Source organism: Elephas maximus, chromosome 19 (assembly GCF_024166365.1).
Source record: "Elephas maximus indicus isolate mEleMax1 chromosome 19, mEleMax1 primary haplotype, whole genome shotgun sequence".
Taxonomy (NCBI): Eukaryota; Metazoa; Chordata; class Mammalia; order Proboscidea; family Elephantidae; genus Elephas; species Elephas maximus.
The window spans coordinates 52,794,471-52,810,587 of record NC_064837.1 but is presented as its reverse complement, the minus strand read 5'-3'; the positions used below and the strand labels follow the sequence as shown (position 1 = coordinate 52,810,587).

General features: G+C 39.6%; 2 protein-coding genes across 4 annotated transcripts in view; one reads left to right on the top strand and one right to left on the bottom strand.

Moving 5' to 3' along the window:
* Positions 1-16,117, bottom strand: part of STH (saitohin) — a 283,897-nt gene that overhangs the window by 230,243 nt on the left and 37,537 nt on the right.
* The window catches only part of KANSL1 (KAT8 regulatory NSL complex subunit 1), a 186,137-nt gene that overhangs the window by 160,515 nt on the left and 9,505 nt on the right, over positions 1-16,117 (top strand). For all 3 annotated transcript variants that reach the window (XM_049861617.1, XM_049861615.1, XM_049861616.1), the window contains one exon: positions 8,862-9,033. In XM_049861617.1, the coding sequence (XP_049717574.1) occupies positions 8,862-9,033 (172 nt within the window). The remainder of the gene's footprint in view (positions 1-8,861; positions 9,034-16,117) is intronic.

Sequence of the window (16,117 nt, the reverse complement as noted above, 5' to 3'; positions counted from 1 at the left end):
TTTCTACTGTGTAATACTTCTGAATTTTGCTTTGCTTAAGTTTGTAGTTGTATTTCTTTAAGTACACCATTTATTTATATGTAGTAGTTTTCTATCCTTTGTGTCTAGCTCATAGCACCTGCTTCACTACACTGTTGTGGTCATTAAATGAGATATGTGAAGTGCTTGGCACAGTTCGGGCGTACATAATAAGCACTCCAACGTTAAATGCTAACTTCTTTCTCATTGTTTCCATCTTTTTGACTCCCTCCATAGTGCAAAGGGAGAAGAGAATTAAATTTGCTGCTCACATTCTCTTATAATTTTCTTACATTGTCTGTTCTTGCCTTTATTTCCTCATAAGTAGATGATTTTGTGTGTGTGCACATGTGCACACACATGCTTTGGGTGAAAGCTTACAACTCAAATTAATTTCTCATTCAAAAATTTACATAGTTTTGTGACATTAAGTTGCAATTCCCACAATTTGACAGCACACTCCTCCTTTCCATCCAGGTTCTCTGTGTCCATTTGTCCAGTTCCTCTCCCTTCCAGTCTTGTCATGCTTTTGGACAGGAGCTGCCCATTTGGTCTCACATACTTGACTGAACTAAGAAACATGTTCTTCACGTGTGTTATTTTTTGTTTTATAGGCCTGCCTAATCTTTGTCTGGAAGGTTGGCTTCAGGAATGGTTTCATTTCCGGGTTAGAAGAGCATGAGGGAGCCTTAGTTTCGTGGGTTCTTGTAATCTCTGTCACACCAGTTAAGTCAGGTGTTTTTAATGTGAATTCACATTCTGTTCTCCATTTTTCTCCCACTCTGTCTGGGATTCTATGTTGTGATCCCTGTCAGGGCGGCCATTAGTAGTAGCCAGGCACCATCTAGTTCTTCTGGTCTCAGGGTGGTGAAGTCTCTGGCTTATATGGTCCTTTAGTCCTTTGGGCTGATATTTTCCTTGTGTCTTTGATTTTCTTCATCGTCCTTTGCTCCACTTGGGGTGGAACCAATAGATGTGTCTTAGGTGGCCGCTTGAACAGACACTTCTCACCAAAGTGGAGTGTAGAACATTTTCTTTATGGCTATGTTATGCCTATTGACCTAGATGTGCCCTGGAACTCTGGTCCCCAGGCAGTGCTGCTTCTGTGTATTCAGACTTTCTTTTCAGTTTATGTATTTCCTTTTTATATCATTTTGTTGCCCTTTTATTTTATCCTGTTGTTTTATAAAAGAGGCCATGTTATCTTTTACTCTGTTGGAAATGCTAAGTGTTTATTGTTTGGCCAGATTTGTGTGATAGTTTTCCAGAACTATGTTCTTTCTGAATTTCTCAGATACGCTTCCTTTTTCTCTTGTTCTTCAATATTTTATTCAGAGTCCCCAAGGTTTGGGTTTTTTTTTTCCTTCATTCTTAAAAAATAAGCTGATATATCCAGACTTTGGAGCTCTCGTGGCGCAGTGGTAGAGTTCGGCCCCTAACCAAAAGGTCGGCAGTTCGAAACTGCCAGCTGCTCCTTGGAAACCCTATGTGACAGTTCTACTCTGTCCTGTAGGGTTGCTATGATTGGAATCGAGTCAACGGCAATGGATTCATTTGTTTTTGTGTGTGTGTGTGTGTGTGTGTCCAGACTTTGTGTTTATCACCAGAAAAGTTTAGTAGTAGCTGACCTTCATTTCCTTGTCTTTTCTGCTGGTAATAGTGGTTGAATCCTTTTCTCAATTCTCAATATGGAAGACGGGTTGATAAGTGCTATTCCCAGTCTAATTTTTGGGTTTTGACAATCTCATGCCTAGCATCCCTTTGCTCTGAAATAATTAATGCTGCCCTTTAGTCTCACTGCCTGATTTCTCTGGGACTTAGCACCACTGAATAATTCCTTAAAGTATAAAGAATAATGTAACAAACATCTATATAGTAGCACCCAACATGCTAATATATTAAGATAAAAATATTAAGATATAAGAGAGAAAATGACAGATGAACAAAGTTCCTTTTTTTCTCATCCCCTTTACCTCTTTTTCCCAGAGGTTATCACTGTCATGAATTTGGTGTGTATGTTCCCAGTTCAAGTATTTATATTTTTACTACAAATATATATCCATGAGCAAAATAACAGTATTACATAGTTTAAATTTTTCATAAATGTCATCATTGTATACATATTCTGCAACTTGGTTGCTAACTTACCATTGTGTTTTCAAGATGTCCACGTTGACATTCATAATTTTAGTTCGGTTTTTGTAAATATTCCACATTTCCTAACAGAAGACTGGCTGGGGGGCTGTATCTAAATCTATGTCTGTGCCCCATTTGTTGACTTCAAGATTCTAAATTTAACCCATATTGTAGGCTTATTAACTATGTTCAGATCTTCTGTATCCTTTGGTCTGCTTTTTGTTTTTGTAGGTTTGTCAGCTTCTCTTTGTAGTTCCTATTGACCAGTTTATGTATCCACTCTCCTGTTGTGCCTAATACAATGTCAGATTCCTCTGTTGTTAAGTTCTTAAATTTCCATTTGATTTTTTTTTTTTAATGTATTTAAGGCCTTTGTGATCTTTTCTTCCATTTTTTCCCCCATATTTTCCTGAGCATATTAATCAGAATTACCTTAAAACCCTTGTCTGCTAACTCCAAAATCTGGACCGCAGCAGGTTTGTTTTTGTTTTGTTTTCAGTCTGTGTTGTATGTTTAAAAAAAAAAAAAAAAAATTGATGCTCTGATGAAGCCTTTCGCTAGAGAAGAGTCACCTTTTATCTCTGCTAGGCATGTAGAAGAGGCCAAACAACTTAATCCATCTAGGGACTGAGCTGAGTTGTGGCCTGGCAACAGTTTTGGTAAGGTTCTGTCCATCTCTGGTTCATTCTTAGTGCATTGTCTTGTTTCTCACCCATACTTCCAGCTGAGAGCGTGGTATGTTGAGTTGACCAATGCCCTTCCCCCAGCGTATTCTGAACTTGAATTCTAGTCTCCTCATCAAGTGAATACTGCCAAAAGCTCCTCTGTACTTTTCAGAGGCTATTTGCTTAACTTCTTAGCCTTCTACCTTTCACAACTTAAGAATTTGGCAAATGCCTTACAAGGATGGGAGCATGACATATGTTGTGCTTATTTCCCTGTCCTCTTTTCATTGGGAATTTGGCCCTTCAAGTCCTTAATGTTGTCCCTCTAGCCCTTCAAAGCTACTAAAAGCACTGCTCATCTTTCTGTCACCAAGTGGTGGTCCTCTAATCAGGGCAAAGCTTAAATTCTAAGCATCTTTTCCAGAAATGGGCAAATGTCCCTAGGAAAGAAGCAACTGTAGAGTATGAGCTCACCTCCATGGTTCTTTCCTCTCTGGAATCTTAGCTCCTCAACGTTGTTGTTTTAGCATGTCTCTGATACCTCGAGAATTTTTTTTTTTAATTGACTTTTCTAGTTCTCAGAGTGGTGGTTTGATAGAAGCTATCAAACATACCCTTTTTCTTTGTAATTACTTGTTGAAAAAACTAGTTTATTTATCCCACAGTTTCCTGTGGCTTGCATTTTTCTCATTGTATTCCTGTGGTGGTATTTTCTTGTCTCTTGACATATCTAGCAATTTTTTTATTGAATGCTGGACATTTAATTTTATGGGTTTGAAACATGTACATTGTTATTTTCCTTTAAAGAGGCTTTATATTATAGGCAGTTATGTTAACATTAGGTTCAGTTTGTCCTGAGGCTTGCTTTTAAGCTCTGTTAAGGCAAGCAAGTAGAAAGTAACCTACTTAGTAGTTCAGCTCAGCTTCTAAAGCAGGACCTTCCGGGGTCTCTGTCAAATGCCCCACACCCCTCTTGGCTGGTCACAGTTCCGAGGCCTCCCAGAGACTCTGGAAACCATTCAGCTCACGACTCCCCAGTTGCTCTTTGACCTTATGAGAATTCACTCTATGCATGCAGCACAGGCTGAGGGGATCTCATGAAGATTTCTAGAGTTCTTTCTGCATAGCTCCCTCTCAAGAATTGTGCCTTGCAATTTCCAGCCACCTTAGCCTCTGAACTCTGGTCTCTGTTTCCTCAACTTGATGAAACTACTGTGCTCTGCGTGGATCCCTCTCCCTGCTCTGCAGACCAAAATGGGCTTCCAGGCAGGAAGCCAGGGCAGTCATAGAGCCCGCCTCGTTTGTTTCCCTTCTTGCAGAGATCTTAGTTTGTGCTGCCTACTGTCTAGTTTTCTAGTTGGTGGGCAGAGGGTAAATCTGATCACTTTCACTCCATCATGCCCAGAAGCAGAATTCCTAGAGTATCATTGTTGTCTCTTCTAACATTTTATTTCGAAGTTATTCAAACAGCACAGCAAAGTTGAAGGAATTTTACAGTGAGTACCTGTATACCTACCTAGATTCTACAGTTAGCATTTACTGAGCTTGATTTATCATACATCACCCATTAATCCATCTTGTTTTGGGTGCATTTCGAAATCAGTGCTGTTCCTCTGTCCCCTGCATTGCCTGAAAACTGGCAGTTAGATATAGTGGCTTGAACTTGATTTGAATTTTTGGCAGGAAAACATAGGTGGCATTGTGGTCTTATAAAAGACGCATAATGTCTTGTCTCTTTGTTTTTGTTATCAGCCACTTCAATAGGAATTGAAGAGTGGCGATATCCTACTAATGTTATTTCTGTTTTATTTATTAGTTAGAATATGTCCATAAAGAGTAAGTTGCCCTTTTCAACTACTTGTTTTACCCTGAGGTTTGTACAGAAAAAGGTATGATTGGTGTTTTTTCCTTTTATTTACTAGTTTCCAAAATAGTAAGTTCATTTCCTATCATCCTCCAAGGAGCAGTCAATGAGGTGTATGAACTCATCAATTGAAACATATGTGGAGTATTTCAAGCTATGGTAGGGTTTTTTGTTTTTTTTTTTTTAATGCTCAAGTTGTATAATCTTTGCCTAGTGGAAGACTGCTCCTCAGTCATTTTGAGGTTTCTTATTTCCCACCATTAATATCTAATCAGACTTGTGCCTTGAATTCTTCCAGGAGTGATCATCATAATTTGAGCTCATCGGTTCTCAACAATTTTGCCCTCCCCCCATCCTCGTACCACCTACCCCAGGAGACATGTGGCAGTGTTTGTAGACATTTTTAGTTGTCACAGAGGAGGGGAGTGCTACTTCATGGCTAGAGATTCCAAGTAGAATGACCCATCATCTAGAAGTTTGCCTGCCATGTTGATGAAGTAGCAGAGAATCCAAAGTAACTGGTATAGAGTGACCTAGGAGAGTAGCAAGAAAATGAAGTCAGAAGGCATGGGAGTGACAGATGGTATAGGGTCTTGTGTGTGCCGTTTGTAAGGACTTTGGGTTTTATTCCTCAGGAGCTGGGGAGCTGTTAAAAGGTAACGAGTAGAGACTCCCATAATCTGACTGAGGCTGTAAAACAAGATTGTACTGAGACTATTAATTAGATGGAAGACCAGTTAGAAGGCTGTTGAAACCTGTGTGGGAAAGACAGTATGGCTTGAACCAAGGTGGTTGCGGTTGAGGTAATGTGAAGTTGTCAGATTCTGGAAACATTTAGAAAGTAGAACCAATACAATTCCATGATTGAATATTGGATGTGAGAAAAAGAAAGGAGTTTAGGATGAGCCCAGTAGTTTTAAAACTGTGCACCTAGAAGTTGGGGAAGAGCAGGAGCTCAGTTTTGACATGTTAATTTTAGAGATGCCTGTTAGACATCTCAATGGGGATCTGGTTGAGTAGGCAGTTGAATGTACAAGTTTGAAGTTGTATTCATTGATGTCCTAATATTGAATAGTCTTGATGTCCAGAAATAAACCCCCACTTTTTCATACTAACCTGTTATATTTGTTGTGATTATTTTTAAAACATAAATGGGTTTATGCGTACAATTAGCTTTTTTCAGTGAGTGTGTGTGTCTCCGGGGCTTTGTGTACTTAACAAGTGTATCTGTAGGCTAGATTCTAGATGTGGCTTCAGGAAAGGGGGTGTGAATTCAGTAATTTTAAAGTTGTCCAAATTGTCCTCCACAAAAGTTCTAAAATTTTATCCTTTAATAATGGTGTTAAGTATGTATTTTATGTACGTACTCCTGAATATTTTTATGTATTTTTGGTTTATATTAGTATTTTCTTTTATGATTTTTCATTCAAAAGTGAGACTGGTATTTAAGTTTATCGTGTATGTACACGATTGTCAGGTTTTAAATCAAGATTTTACTATTTTTCTAAAAGGAATGTAGAAGCCTTTCTAATTTTCTTTATGCTAGCACCAGTCACTTAAATTGAACGGGAATTAATCTGTTCTTTAATGTTTTTTTTAAGTCTTTACTAAGAAAACAGATTAGTGTGAGTGCCTATGTATGTATTTTGTTTTCCTTGATTAGATGTAATACAGAAATATATAGAATTCAAACTTAGAAATGCATAATGTATAAAATGAAAGCCCTCCCAAATCTTACCACTCCCCCTCTCTGCCCCCCCATGATAATCCAATCACGTTTAGGGCACACGCCCCCTTCGTACTTTTCCTTTCTCTGTATATTATAAATGTTTTATTTGGATAACATTACTGTGCCAGCATAGCTTGACAGCAGTAAACCTTGGGTATTTCTCTAGGTTAGCTTATAGAGACTTAGCTTATACTTAGAGAATGTTCCATTTTCGTGATAATTTTAAAGATATTTAAGACTGAGCAAGAATTTTTCTGTTATATTGCTGCCTTGCAGTTGTTTTTGATATAATTTCTGGGACTATATTCTAGTTTTATGTTTACATTTTTCCCGTCTTTCTTGTCATTAGGCCAGGGTTATAGTTTATGTAGTTAATTATCCACCCTACTGATGATATGAGTATGGAAAGGAAGAAAAGAAAAACTCCCAAAGAACAGCCCTTAAATTTGTCATTTCTGGCCTGTATTTCCTCTGTTGGTAATTTCTGATTTTATCTTAATCTCTTTTCTTAGTTTTACTTTGTTATTCTTCCCGTATTCTTTTTACTCTACACCCCATGCATTGGCTGTCAGCTTAAGGGATATGCTCTATAGCCATAAAATGGAATGTTAATTGTCCCGTATGGAGAACTAGTTGATGTCATAGATAAGTTTATCTCTCAAAATTTCTTACTTTGATTTTTTATTGTTTTCCTAATCTCTCTTTAATATTTAAAGTTTTTGGTGCAGTTTTTAGATCGTGATCAATTACCTAAATCCATTTACCTACTGTATGGTATGTGGTTTCATTCCCCACCAATGTATGCCCCTTTCTTTTCACCTCAAAATGTTCACCTCCAGAAAGCCAGCCCTGATTAAATAGAGTGGAAGGGTTATTTTTTTCCCCCAAACAGTACCAGTTAATGTCGTCTACACAGTAGTGTGTTGTATTTAGTTGGTATCATTTCCTTTCAGCGGTATCTACCATTGCAGCTTATTAGAATTCTTCTTTTACTTTAGTGCAGTTGCCCAATCTAACTTTCAAAGGACTCCTTTGCACGCCACCCATCTGTGTGGGTTGCGAGGAGGAGGCAGTTGGGTAAGGTTGATAAAGACCACATTGTTTTCATGTTTATCTTTCTCCTATACATGTCCTAAAGGCAAACAACTTTCAAGAGAAGCCTATGCTGAAAATAACTGCAGCTTTAACATTTGTTAGAGTGTTTGCTAGCAGAGTTTTGGTGCCATCCTTTTGTCTTTACTAGGATACTACCCTTACTCCCAGGACCCTTTCTCATAGTGCTGTTCCCACAGGCAGGTCCCTTTAGGACCGTGTGCTGCCCAAATGACTTCATGGGTCATGCTTTGGAAAATGCCAGAGTTGTTCTTCCTAACACTAGAACATAGGGATTCTGCATTCAGTGTGATGTGAAGTTTCCTCTTCAAATAAACCATAAAATTGTAGAATTTCTTTTTAAAAAAGAAAAGGAAAAAAAAAAAACAGAATTAAGCATTTTGAAGACTTAAATTAGAACATATTTTACTCTGGACTTGCTGGAGAGGTTATTGATTACCTTGCCGACATGTATACAAGGGAAGTTTAATGGAAATAATTTCTACCCTCTTGGAATTATGGAAACCCTGGTGGCGTAGTGGTTAAGTGCTGTGGCTGCTAACCAAAGGGTCAGTAGTTTGAATCCTCCAGGCGCTCCTTGGAAACTCTGTGGATACAGGGTCCATATAGGGTCACTATGAATCGGAATCGACTCGACAGCACTGGGTTTGGTTTGGTTTGGTTTTGGAATTACAGTCGAACACAAAGACTATGAATGTGAACACCTCACCATACAAAATTTGTTTTCATTGCTTAAATTTATTTTCATTTTATTAGTTTTACAAAATAACAGTGGAGTTTAGAGTTTGGGCTAAGTTAAAGGGTTGACTATATAGTTCAGGGAAACTTTGCACTCTGAGACCACTGGAAAGTCTTATGGGGAGGATACGTGAAAAGAAGAGGAGAGATGTGGTTGGTTACTGAATGCTCTTAGGTGAATGAAGTTGCTGGTTGGGAAGAGAGCAAGTCATGTCCCACTGAAAAACAGGGACCAGTTACTCACCTTCGAAGACAGTTGAAACCCATAAAGGGGGTGAAAATGTGGAGGCTTTGTGAGGTGTTCTCAGAAAGCACAGTTTCAGTAGCTTTAAACTCACAAGTCTGATACCTACGTGACTACTTGAGGCTTCAAGTAAATATATTTAATCATTGAAAAAGAAGCACTTTTACTTACTTTGAACGGTCAGTGTGTTAGAGAAGCAGCCTCTTTAACATATTTTTTTAACAAGCTAGTCAGACCTCCTGTTAGCAGCGCCATATAACTTAGAAGGGTTTACCAAATCTTTGGTGTAATGAGCAGAGAGCTGGGTTTTTACCAGATGCCGAATATTCAGGGTTTTTGTTTGGCTTTTCACAGGTTCACCGGAACAGCACTGTCCGCTCTGGCTGTGATGTGAATCCCTCCTGCGCACTGTGTGGTTCAGGCAGCATCAGCACCATGCCCCCTGAGATCCACTATGAGGCCCCTCTGTTGGAACGTCTTTCCCAGTTGGACTCTTGTGTTCACCCAGTTCTAGCATTTCCAGATGGTAAGAAAAGCCATAGAATATAGTCTAATGAACGAAACTTAAGAAGGTTTCAACTGAATGAAAGTCAGCCAAGATCCTCGTGCAACCCAGATACTATCAAGGCATCACTTTCTGTCAGCAAAGCTTCCCTTAGAATTTTGCGCACAGTGAGCAACAGAGCCACCAGACCTGAGTGTGCTCCTAAAAGGTTGCAACTTCCAAGAGAGAGATTTCCCCTTAACCTTTCAGGTGGCCTAGAGGGGCCTGGAGTCAGTTGCCTCTAGCCATAAGCAACCTGACCATTTGCCCCAGTATATCTTTAAAAAGTATCATCTGTTTATGCCATGATGTAAAATAAGATGGAGCAGTACTTTTCTAAAAGAATATCTTCATTTTGGGTTGTGCATACTCCTAGGGTTACATGACAATTCTCCAGGTGTACAAAAGCACAGGTCCTCAATAGTACCATGTACTGTTTTTTTCTAAAGTTATCCTGCCTTAAAAGTCTCTGTGTCTGCCATTTCTCCTTTCTCAGCTTTCTCTCTTCATGCTCGTTCTTCTCCCACTGGACAAAAGAAAGGCATTCCTCCTACTCATACTGAGTCTCACCGTGGGTCTTGCCCCAGAGTGTTAGAAACCTGGGAAACTGGGGACACCAGACAACGGGACTGTTTCTATGAGTTCATGGCTCCCGAAGGAGGATCCTCTGGGAGCTAAGGAAAAAAGAGTTTTGAATTAAAAAAAAAAAAAAAAGATGGGGGTACCTTGTTTTGTCTAGATTACAGATCATGGCAAGGTTCTATGCCTTATCTGTCTTATCTTAGAATAAATATTAAGAGAATTAATAATTGAAGTTAGACTTTATTCTGACTAAAGGCTAAGTAGGTTAAATGGCAGGTTTTTCCTTAGAGTAATTGAGCTAAATATACCTGCATGCCAAGGTTTAGATAAAAAATATTTTTAAGGCATATATGTACTATGTAGTATACTAGAAAATACAACCTTTGTAAGTATCTGAGGTAGTGGAGTTCTTTGTTCTTTTTTTTAAATTACATTTCAAATGGTAGTACATGAGCAAAAAACATTATGAAACCACTGCCCTAGATAGAATCATTTCATTGATTTTCAAATAACCTCATGATTTGACCCCAGCTTAGAGAAACTACACATTTCCTCTCAAATTGCTGTCGTATCTTGTCTAAATATTATGGCTAGTTTTATACTTGACCATTTTCTATTACTAGATTTTAAGCTCCCTAAGGATAAAGGACCATGTTTATCTTTTTTTGTCTTTAATAACACTTTACTGTTACACCGTGCAAGTCTTTGAAAGAATGACTGAAGCCAAGAGTCTGAGCAATCAGAAGAATTATGTGGGGTGGAGGATTTACTTGGTGTATAAAGGGTAAAAACGGAAGTTTTTGCATGAGTGCTGTATAGACCAGGAGTTGGCAAACTTTCTTAAAGCTCCTCATGATAAATATTTCAGGCTTTGTAGACCATGGTGTGCAACTACTCTGCCACTGTAGCGCAAAAACAGCCAGACATTAAGTGAATGAGTGTGACTGTGTTCCATTAAAACTTTGTTTACAAAAACAAGCATTGATGACCACTGTCCTAGAGGATTTCTCTTCTCATTGACAGTTGATCAAACATTGGATGACTTTAATCCACTTTTCTGCACCTGTTCTTCAAATGATTGAGTTATTTCTTGGACACCTAAATCTTATGTGGTATTCCATGGCTTTGTTACCAAAATCCCCTTGTGCTGTGAGAAAGGACGTGGTGCAGTATAATGTTCTTGTCACCACATGACTTCTAAGAGTAGAAAATATTGGAAAACTTGGAGCATATAGATAGCAAACTAGTCAGAGATTTAGATCAGGGAGGGGTGGAGCTGTAAGTAAACTTCAGAACATGAAAGTGGAAAATGCTAAAACATTTACTTCTGTGCTTTTAGGTCCCAGAATCATTGATTGTATAACCTTCTCATGCCATTTGGATTATAGCCCACATAACTTCAGTTATTATTTGTATAGCATTTTATGGTTTACAAAGTCCTTTTCTCATAGTACCTCATTTTCTTCTATCGGTAATATTGTAGGGTTGTTGCTTCAATTTTATAGATCAAGATACAGGCTTAGAGAGGTTGTGGCTAATGTAAGGCTAAATGGGTAATGAGTTTGAATGGCTGTAGAATTCAAACCCAGGTCATCTGATAATCTGTCCTCCTTCACTACATTCCATGTTTCTTTCCAGCCAGATTATTAAGAGAAATCAGTTCCCTACCCATTTCAGGAACCGACTTGATGGCACCCAACAACAACAACCCATTTCAGGACTCTGGCTGCAGACAGAACCACCAGGAAGACACAGAAACATTTCTTGGATTGCTCTCTCAGGATTATAGTGTTGAATTTTGTGTGGTCTAATATTTGGAGAAAGGCAGGAGAGAAGTCTGAAGCCTGTAATTGTATTCTGATTCTGATAAGGATATCAGCTGACAGGCATGGTTATCATTCCTTTGTCAACAGTGTTACCATGTACAGTTACAGAGGGTCTCCCCAAAGCCCTGTCAGTATGTCTTAGTGACAACCTTCCTGGGATTTCTTATTCCAGCACTCTACATCTCTACTAAGCACTTCCCTTTCCCCATTAATACCTGTGTCCCCTGCTGACTGCACAGTATCTACAGATCTGACCACTGCCCTGCTGCCACACCTTCCCTCCCCCGACTCCATCCCATTCCAAGCAACAGTAAGTAGCAGGGAGGGGAAAAGGAAGGAAAGATACAATAGAGTATGCTTGTCTCTGGCCATTTTCCTGCCTGTCTCTAAATACTGTTCTCTATCTCAGCTCCTAACCATAGCACTGGGGTTTGGATGAGAGAGCTGGTCATTAAATTCTCCTTATGAGGCTTTAAAGGAGACTGTATGTATTTCGCCATCCCACATGGAATCTGAGAACATATTAGACTTCTGTGGGTTGACCTGGGGACCCAATCACCATGTTTCATATTGTTCCTATTGGGATAGTTTTACTCTAATCCGAGCAACTGCCATGTTCAAAATGCAGTGTATGAATTGGAAGGTTCCCAGGGCTGCAGGGATGCACAACTCTAGAAAGTGCCATTCACATAAGGTTGGAACTTTCTATATGCTATTGTGTAGAACGTTTCTTCCTGTACGTAGTAGGTAACAGTGAAGACCAGTGGCTCAACATATAGAGCAGCCCTTTGGCCTGTGGGCCACCCTTTTGCAGCCTGTTCTCTCTCGAAAATGTTTAAAGGTGACAGGATATCCAGCTTTTCATTTTCCTGGCAAAGCTAAGTATGATTTTGTCTCACTTTTTATATATAAAAATAGTTGCATTGCATTACTAATCTCTTCGTTCCTTGGATGGTGTCTTGGTTATTTAGTGCTGCTGTAACAGAAATACCACAAGTGGATGGCTTTAACAAAGAGAAATTTATTCTCTCAGGGCCTAGTAGGTTACAAGCCCAAATTCAGGGTGTCAGCTCCAGGGGAAGGCTTTCTCTCTTTGTCGGCTCTGGAGGAAGGTCCTTGTCCTCAGTCTTCCCCTGGTCGGAGAGCTTCTCAGGCGCAGGGACCCTGGGTCCAAAGGACGCACTCCACTCCTGGTGTTGCTTTCTTGGTGGTATGAGGTCCCCAACTCAGTGCTTGCTTCCCTTTACTTTTTATCTCTTGAGAGATAAAAGGTAGTACAGGCCACACCCCAGGGAAACGCCCTTTACATTGGATCAGGGATGTGACCTGGGTAAGGGTGGTGGTATACAATCCCACTGTAATCCTCTTAACATAAAACTACAGTCACAAAACTGAGGACAACCACACAATACTGGAAATAATGGCCTAAGCAAGTTGATACACACATTTTTGGGGGGACATGATTCAGTCCATGACAGATGGGTATTAGGATTCCCCCTCCACTTTCAGAATTGTTTAAATGTATTTTGCTGTTCATTAGCCTCATATGGCACAAATTCCTTGAAATAGTTAGTAGTTATACCAGTGTTGTAACAGTGTCGTTTGTTAGGATGAGAATCAACCGTGGCTGTGGATCCTAGACTTCTGTCCCCATCTTGACCACGCCTCAGCCACTTCCAGAAGTGCCACTGGGGATGATAGAAACTGAGGGACCATTTTGCTGGAGGCCTGGATTAGGGTGTGGTCACCCTTTCGTGGTACAGAAGGAGGGGCTTTGTTTCCCTGGCACCACACTTAATTAAGCCCAGTTAATCTTTAGCTGGAAATGTAGAATATGTATAGTAACCTTGGGGAAAAGAATGTTAATTTAGATTTGGAAAGAGGGCACCACCTACTGGCCAAGAAGATGTATGCTGTTTTGAAAGAGCTTGCCAGGACAATTTTAGCTGCATGTATTAGGCTACCACAACTTCCCAGTAGGAAGAGGAAGTGAGCATTACAGACTACCACCAGAGAGTGTACTTGAGAAAATGGTAGAAAGTAATGAGTGAAGCAGTCAAGTGAGTCATGGAATGCCAGGCCCTCATTGGCCTGAGATCCAGGTCTTTAGTTCACTTTACTCATTTTGTTTGATGAAATAGTAATTTAAGGTAAGGTTAGTAACCAGTTCTCTTTTGCTGTTATTTACCTGATCTGCACCCTCTTCTCTAGCAGTAGCACTTGGACCCTGTTGCCTAGATAGGTATGGAATATGGGAAGGCCCCTTGCTCAGTGGATCCCTAGTTTGTTTTCCCCTGTCTCATATCCCTTTCTTTGCTTACTTTCAAGTCCTATATCCAGTCTATTCCAGAGTGTTAGTGCTATGCAGATCCCAGGTGTTACTAAATCAGTTAGAGCGTGAACTAAGACCAGCAATACCTAAGAGATCATTTCTGTTCACTGACTAGAGGACTTAACTGAATTCCTGTTCATTCTTACATGCAAGTGGTCATGTGAAAACACAGCAAGCTTGTAGCACAGTCTTGTAGCAGCAACCTGAATCCCTTAAACAGGTTATTATCCCTAGCTGCTTATTCGTTTGGTTTAAAGGCAAAGTTCTTTGTGGTTCTGCTGAATACCTCCACTGCAGGGTAAAGGTGGTATGGGTGGTGGTCTCCAATTGTGCCAACACCCCTTTCAGAGCATTTAAGGGAAGGAGGGAGGGGAGCAGGGGTGGGGTTTTAGTCGAAGAGTTAAGAGTTGAAAGCCTCATAGACGTCATCTAGCCTAGGAAATAGATTTCCCCTCCTGTGTTACATCAGTTGATAGTGGCTCCCTGGAGTTATTTTGTGTGTGTGTGTGTGCTTTTTTTTTTTTTTTTTTTTTTTGAGATTACTGAGGTCTTTGGGTACAACAGGAAAGAGTGTGTGATTGGTTAGCCTATGTCTGCAGCCAACATATGTGCTGGGATGCTAACAGCCCGGATGTAGCCCCACTGCCTCATTCTACAGATGAAGACCCTAAAGCCCAGCTAAGTGACTTGATTGGGAATAGGACCTGGGCATTTGTCTGGGTAATAAATCAGGACTTGTTTTGAAATAGCTAGTTTGGCTTCCCCCTTCAGTACCCCTGCCCCCACCACTGCCTTCTTCTGTCGAGCAGTGGTGTTCCGTTCTTTGTTAAGGGTGTGGGTACAGGCTCTGGGGCTAGAGCTTCTGAGCGTGTCCCAGGTGGTTACTGATTCCCGGGAGAAACTGGGAGCTGGAGAAAAATGTGCCACTTCTCAGATTAAAAGGACTATGGAGTATTTTATGGAACCCTGAAAAAAGACCCATCCCTGTATACATGATGGTGAAATTTCAGAATATTGAAGATAAATGGAAAATCTAAAAGTTTCAAAATACCACTAGAGATGACAGAGTAATAGGATAAGAAATAGAAATAAAAGGGATAACAGATTAGAAAGGAAGAAGTGGAAGAATCTGTTTCTAGATAATTCAGTTGTGTGTGTAGAAAGTCCTAAAGAATCAAGAAAGCTACTGTAAATGAGTTTAGCAAGATCACAGGACACAAAGTAAAACTGTGATGTATTTCTACATACCAGCAATGAGCAATTGAAAATCAAAATTTTAGAAAGTAATGTCATTTATAATAACATCAAGAAAAATGAAATACTCAGGAATAAATTTAATGAAACCTGTTAAGACGTGTACAAATGAAAATGACTAAACATCACTGAGAAAAAACCTAAATAAATGGAGAGAGAAACCACATTAACCATGCTGAAAGACAGTTTTTGTTAAGGTGACAGGTTGTCCTCAAATTGATCTTACAGATTTCTTATAATAACCACAACAGGTTTTGTTTTTGTCTTGGGGTTTTGTTTTATTTTTTGTTTTGGCAAAAGCTTAAAAGAAGAAAACACCACCTACAAGTGAATAGGAATCAGATTCCCTCTCATCTGCAGCACAGGATGTTAGGATACAATAGAAGAATAGCTTTAAAGATCTGAGAAAAAATTATTCAAGGACATATTCTTAGAAAAATAAAAAAAAAAAGAATCTAAAAAAATGAAAGATAAACAGTGGTGCACAAAAAAAAAGTAAAAGTTAATTGTAAAAGATTGTTGATTTGTGATATCAAATAGTCACCTAAAAACCTAGCTAATCCTGAGGTGGGGGTACTGAGGAGCGAGAATATATAGTTCTTACCTGAGGAGAGGATGGAACACCCAGTGCAGCGTCTGGTACACAGGAAGAACTTAGAAATACTTGTTGAGTGAATAAATCCCGATTATACTGATAGAAGGGGGTGTAAGTATGTTTTAAATCCCTAGAACACTAGAAACAACGTACTGTATATCAGCCTTAAACAGTGATGTCAGCAAACATGGAACAAAGAAAACTCCCATAAACCTAACAAGGTGTTTTTAAATTTTTTTTTTTTTAAACTTGGAAAAAAAAAAAAAGGCAAAAGTAACTTGCTTGTGAATAGGAGATGGCCTTCAATAAAGTTCACATAAACAGGTGATCTTTGTGACAGCGACTTTCCCTGCTAGGTTATCAGGCCGCTGGGTGAGTAAGAGAGGGGTGTGAGGTAGGGTTGACCGCCGGGGAGCCAGACTCGCAGGTAAGCAGACGCATTTCGTCAGCAAGCCGCCCAGGCGTCAGGTGTCTGGA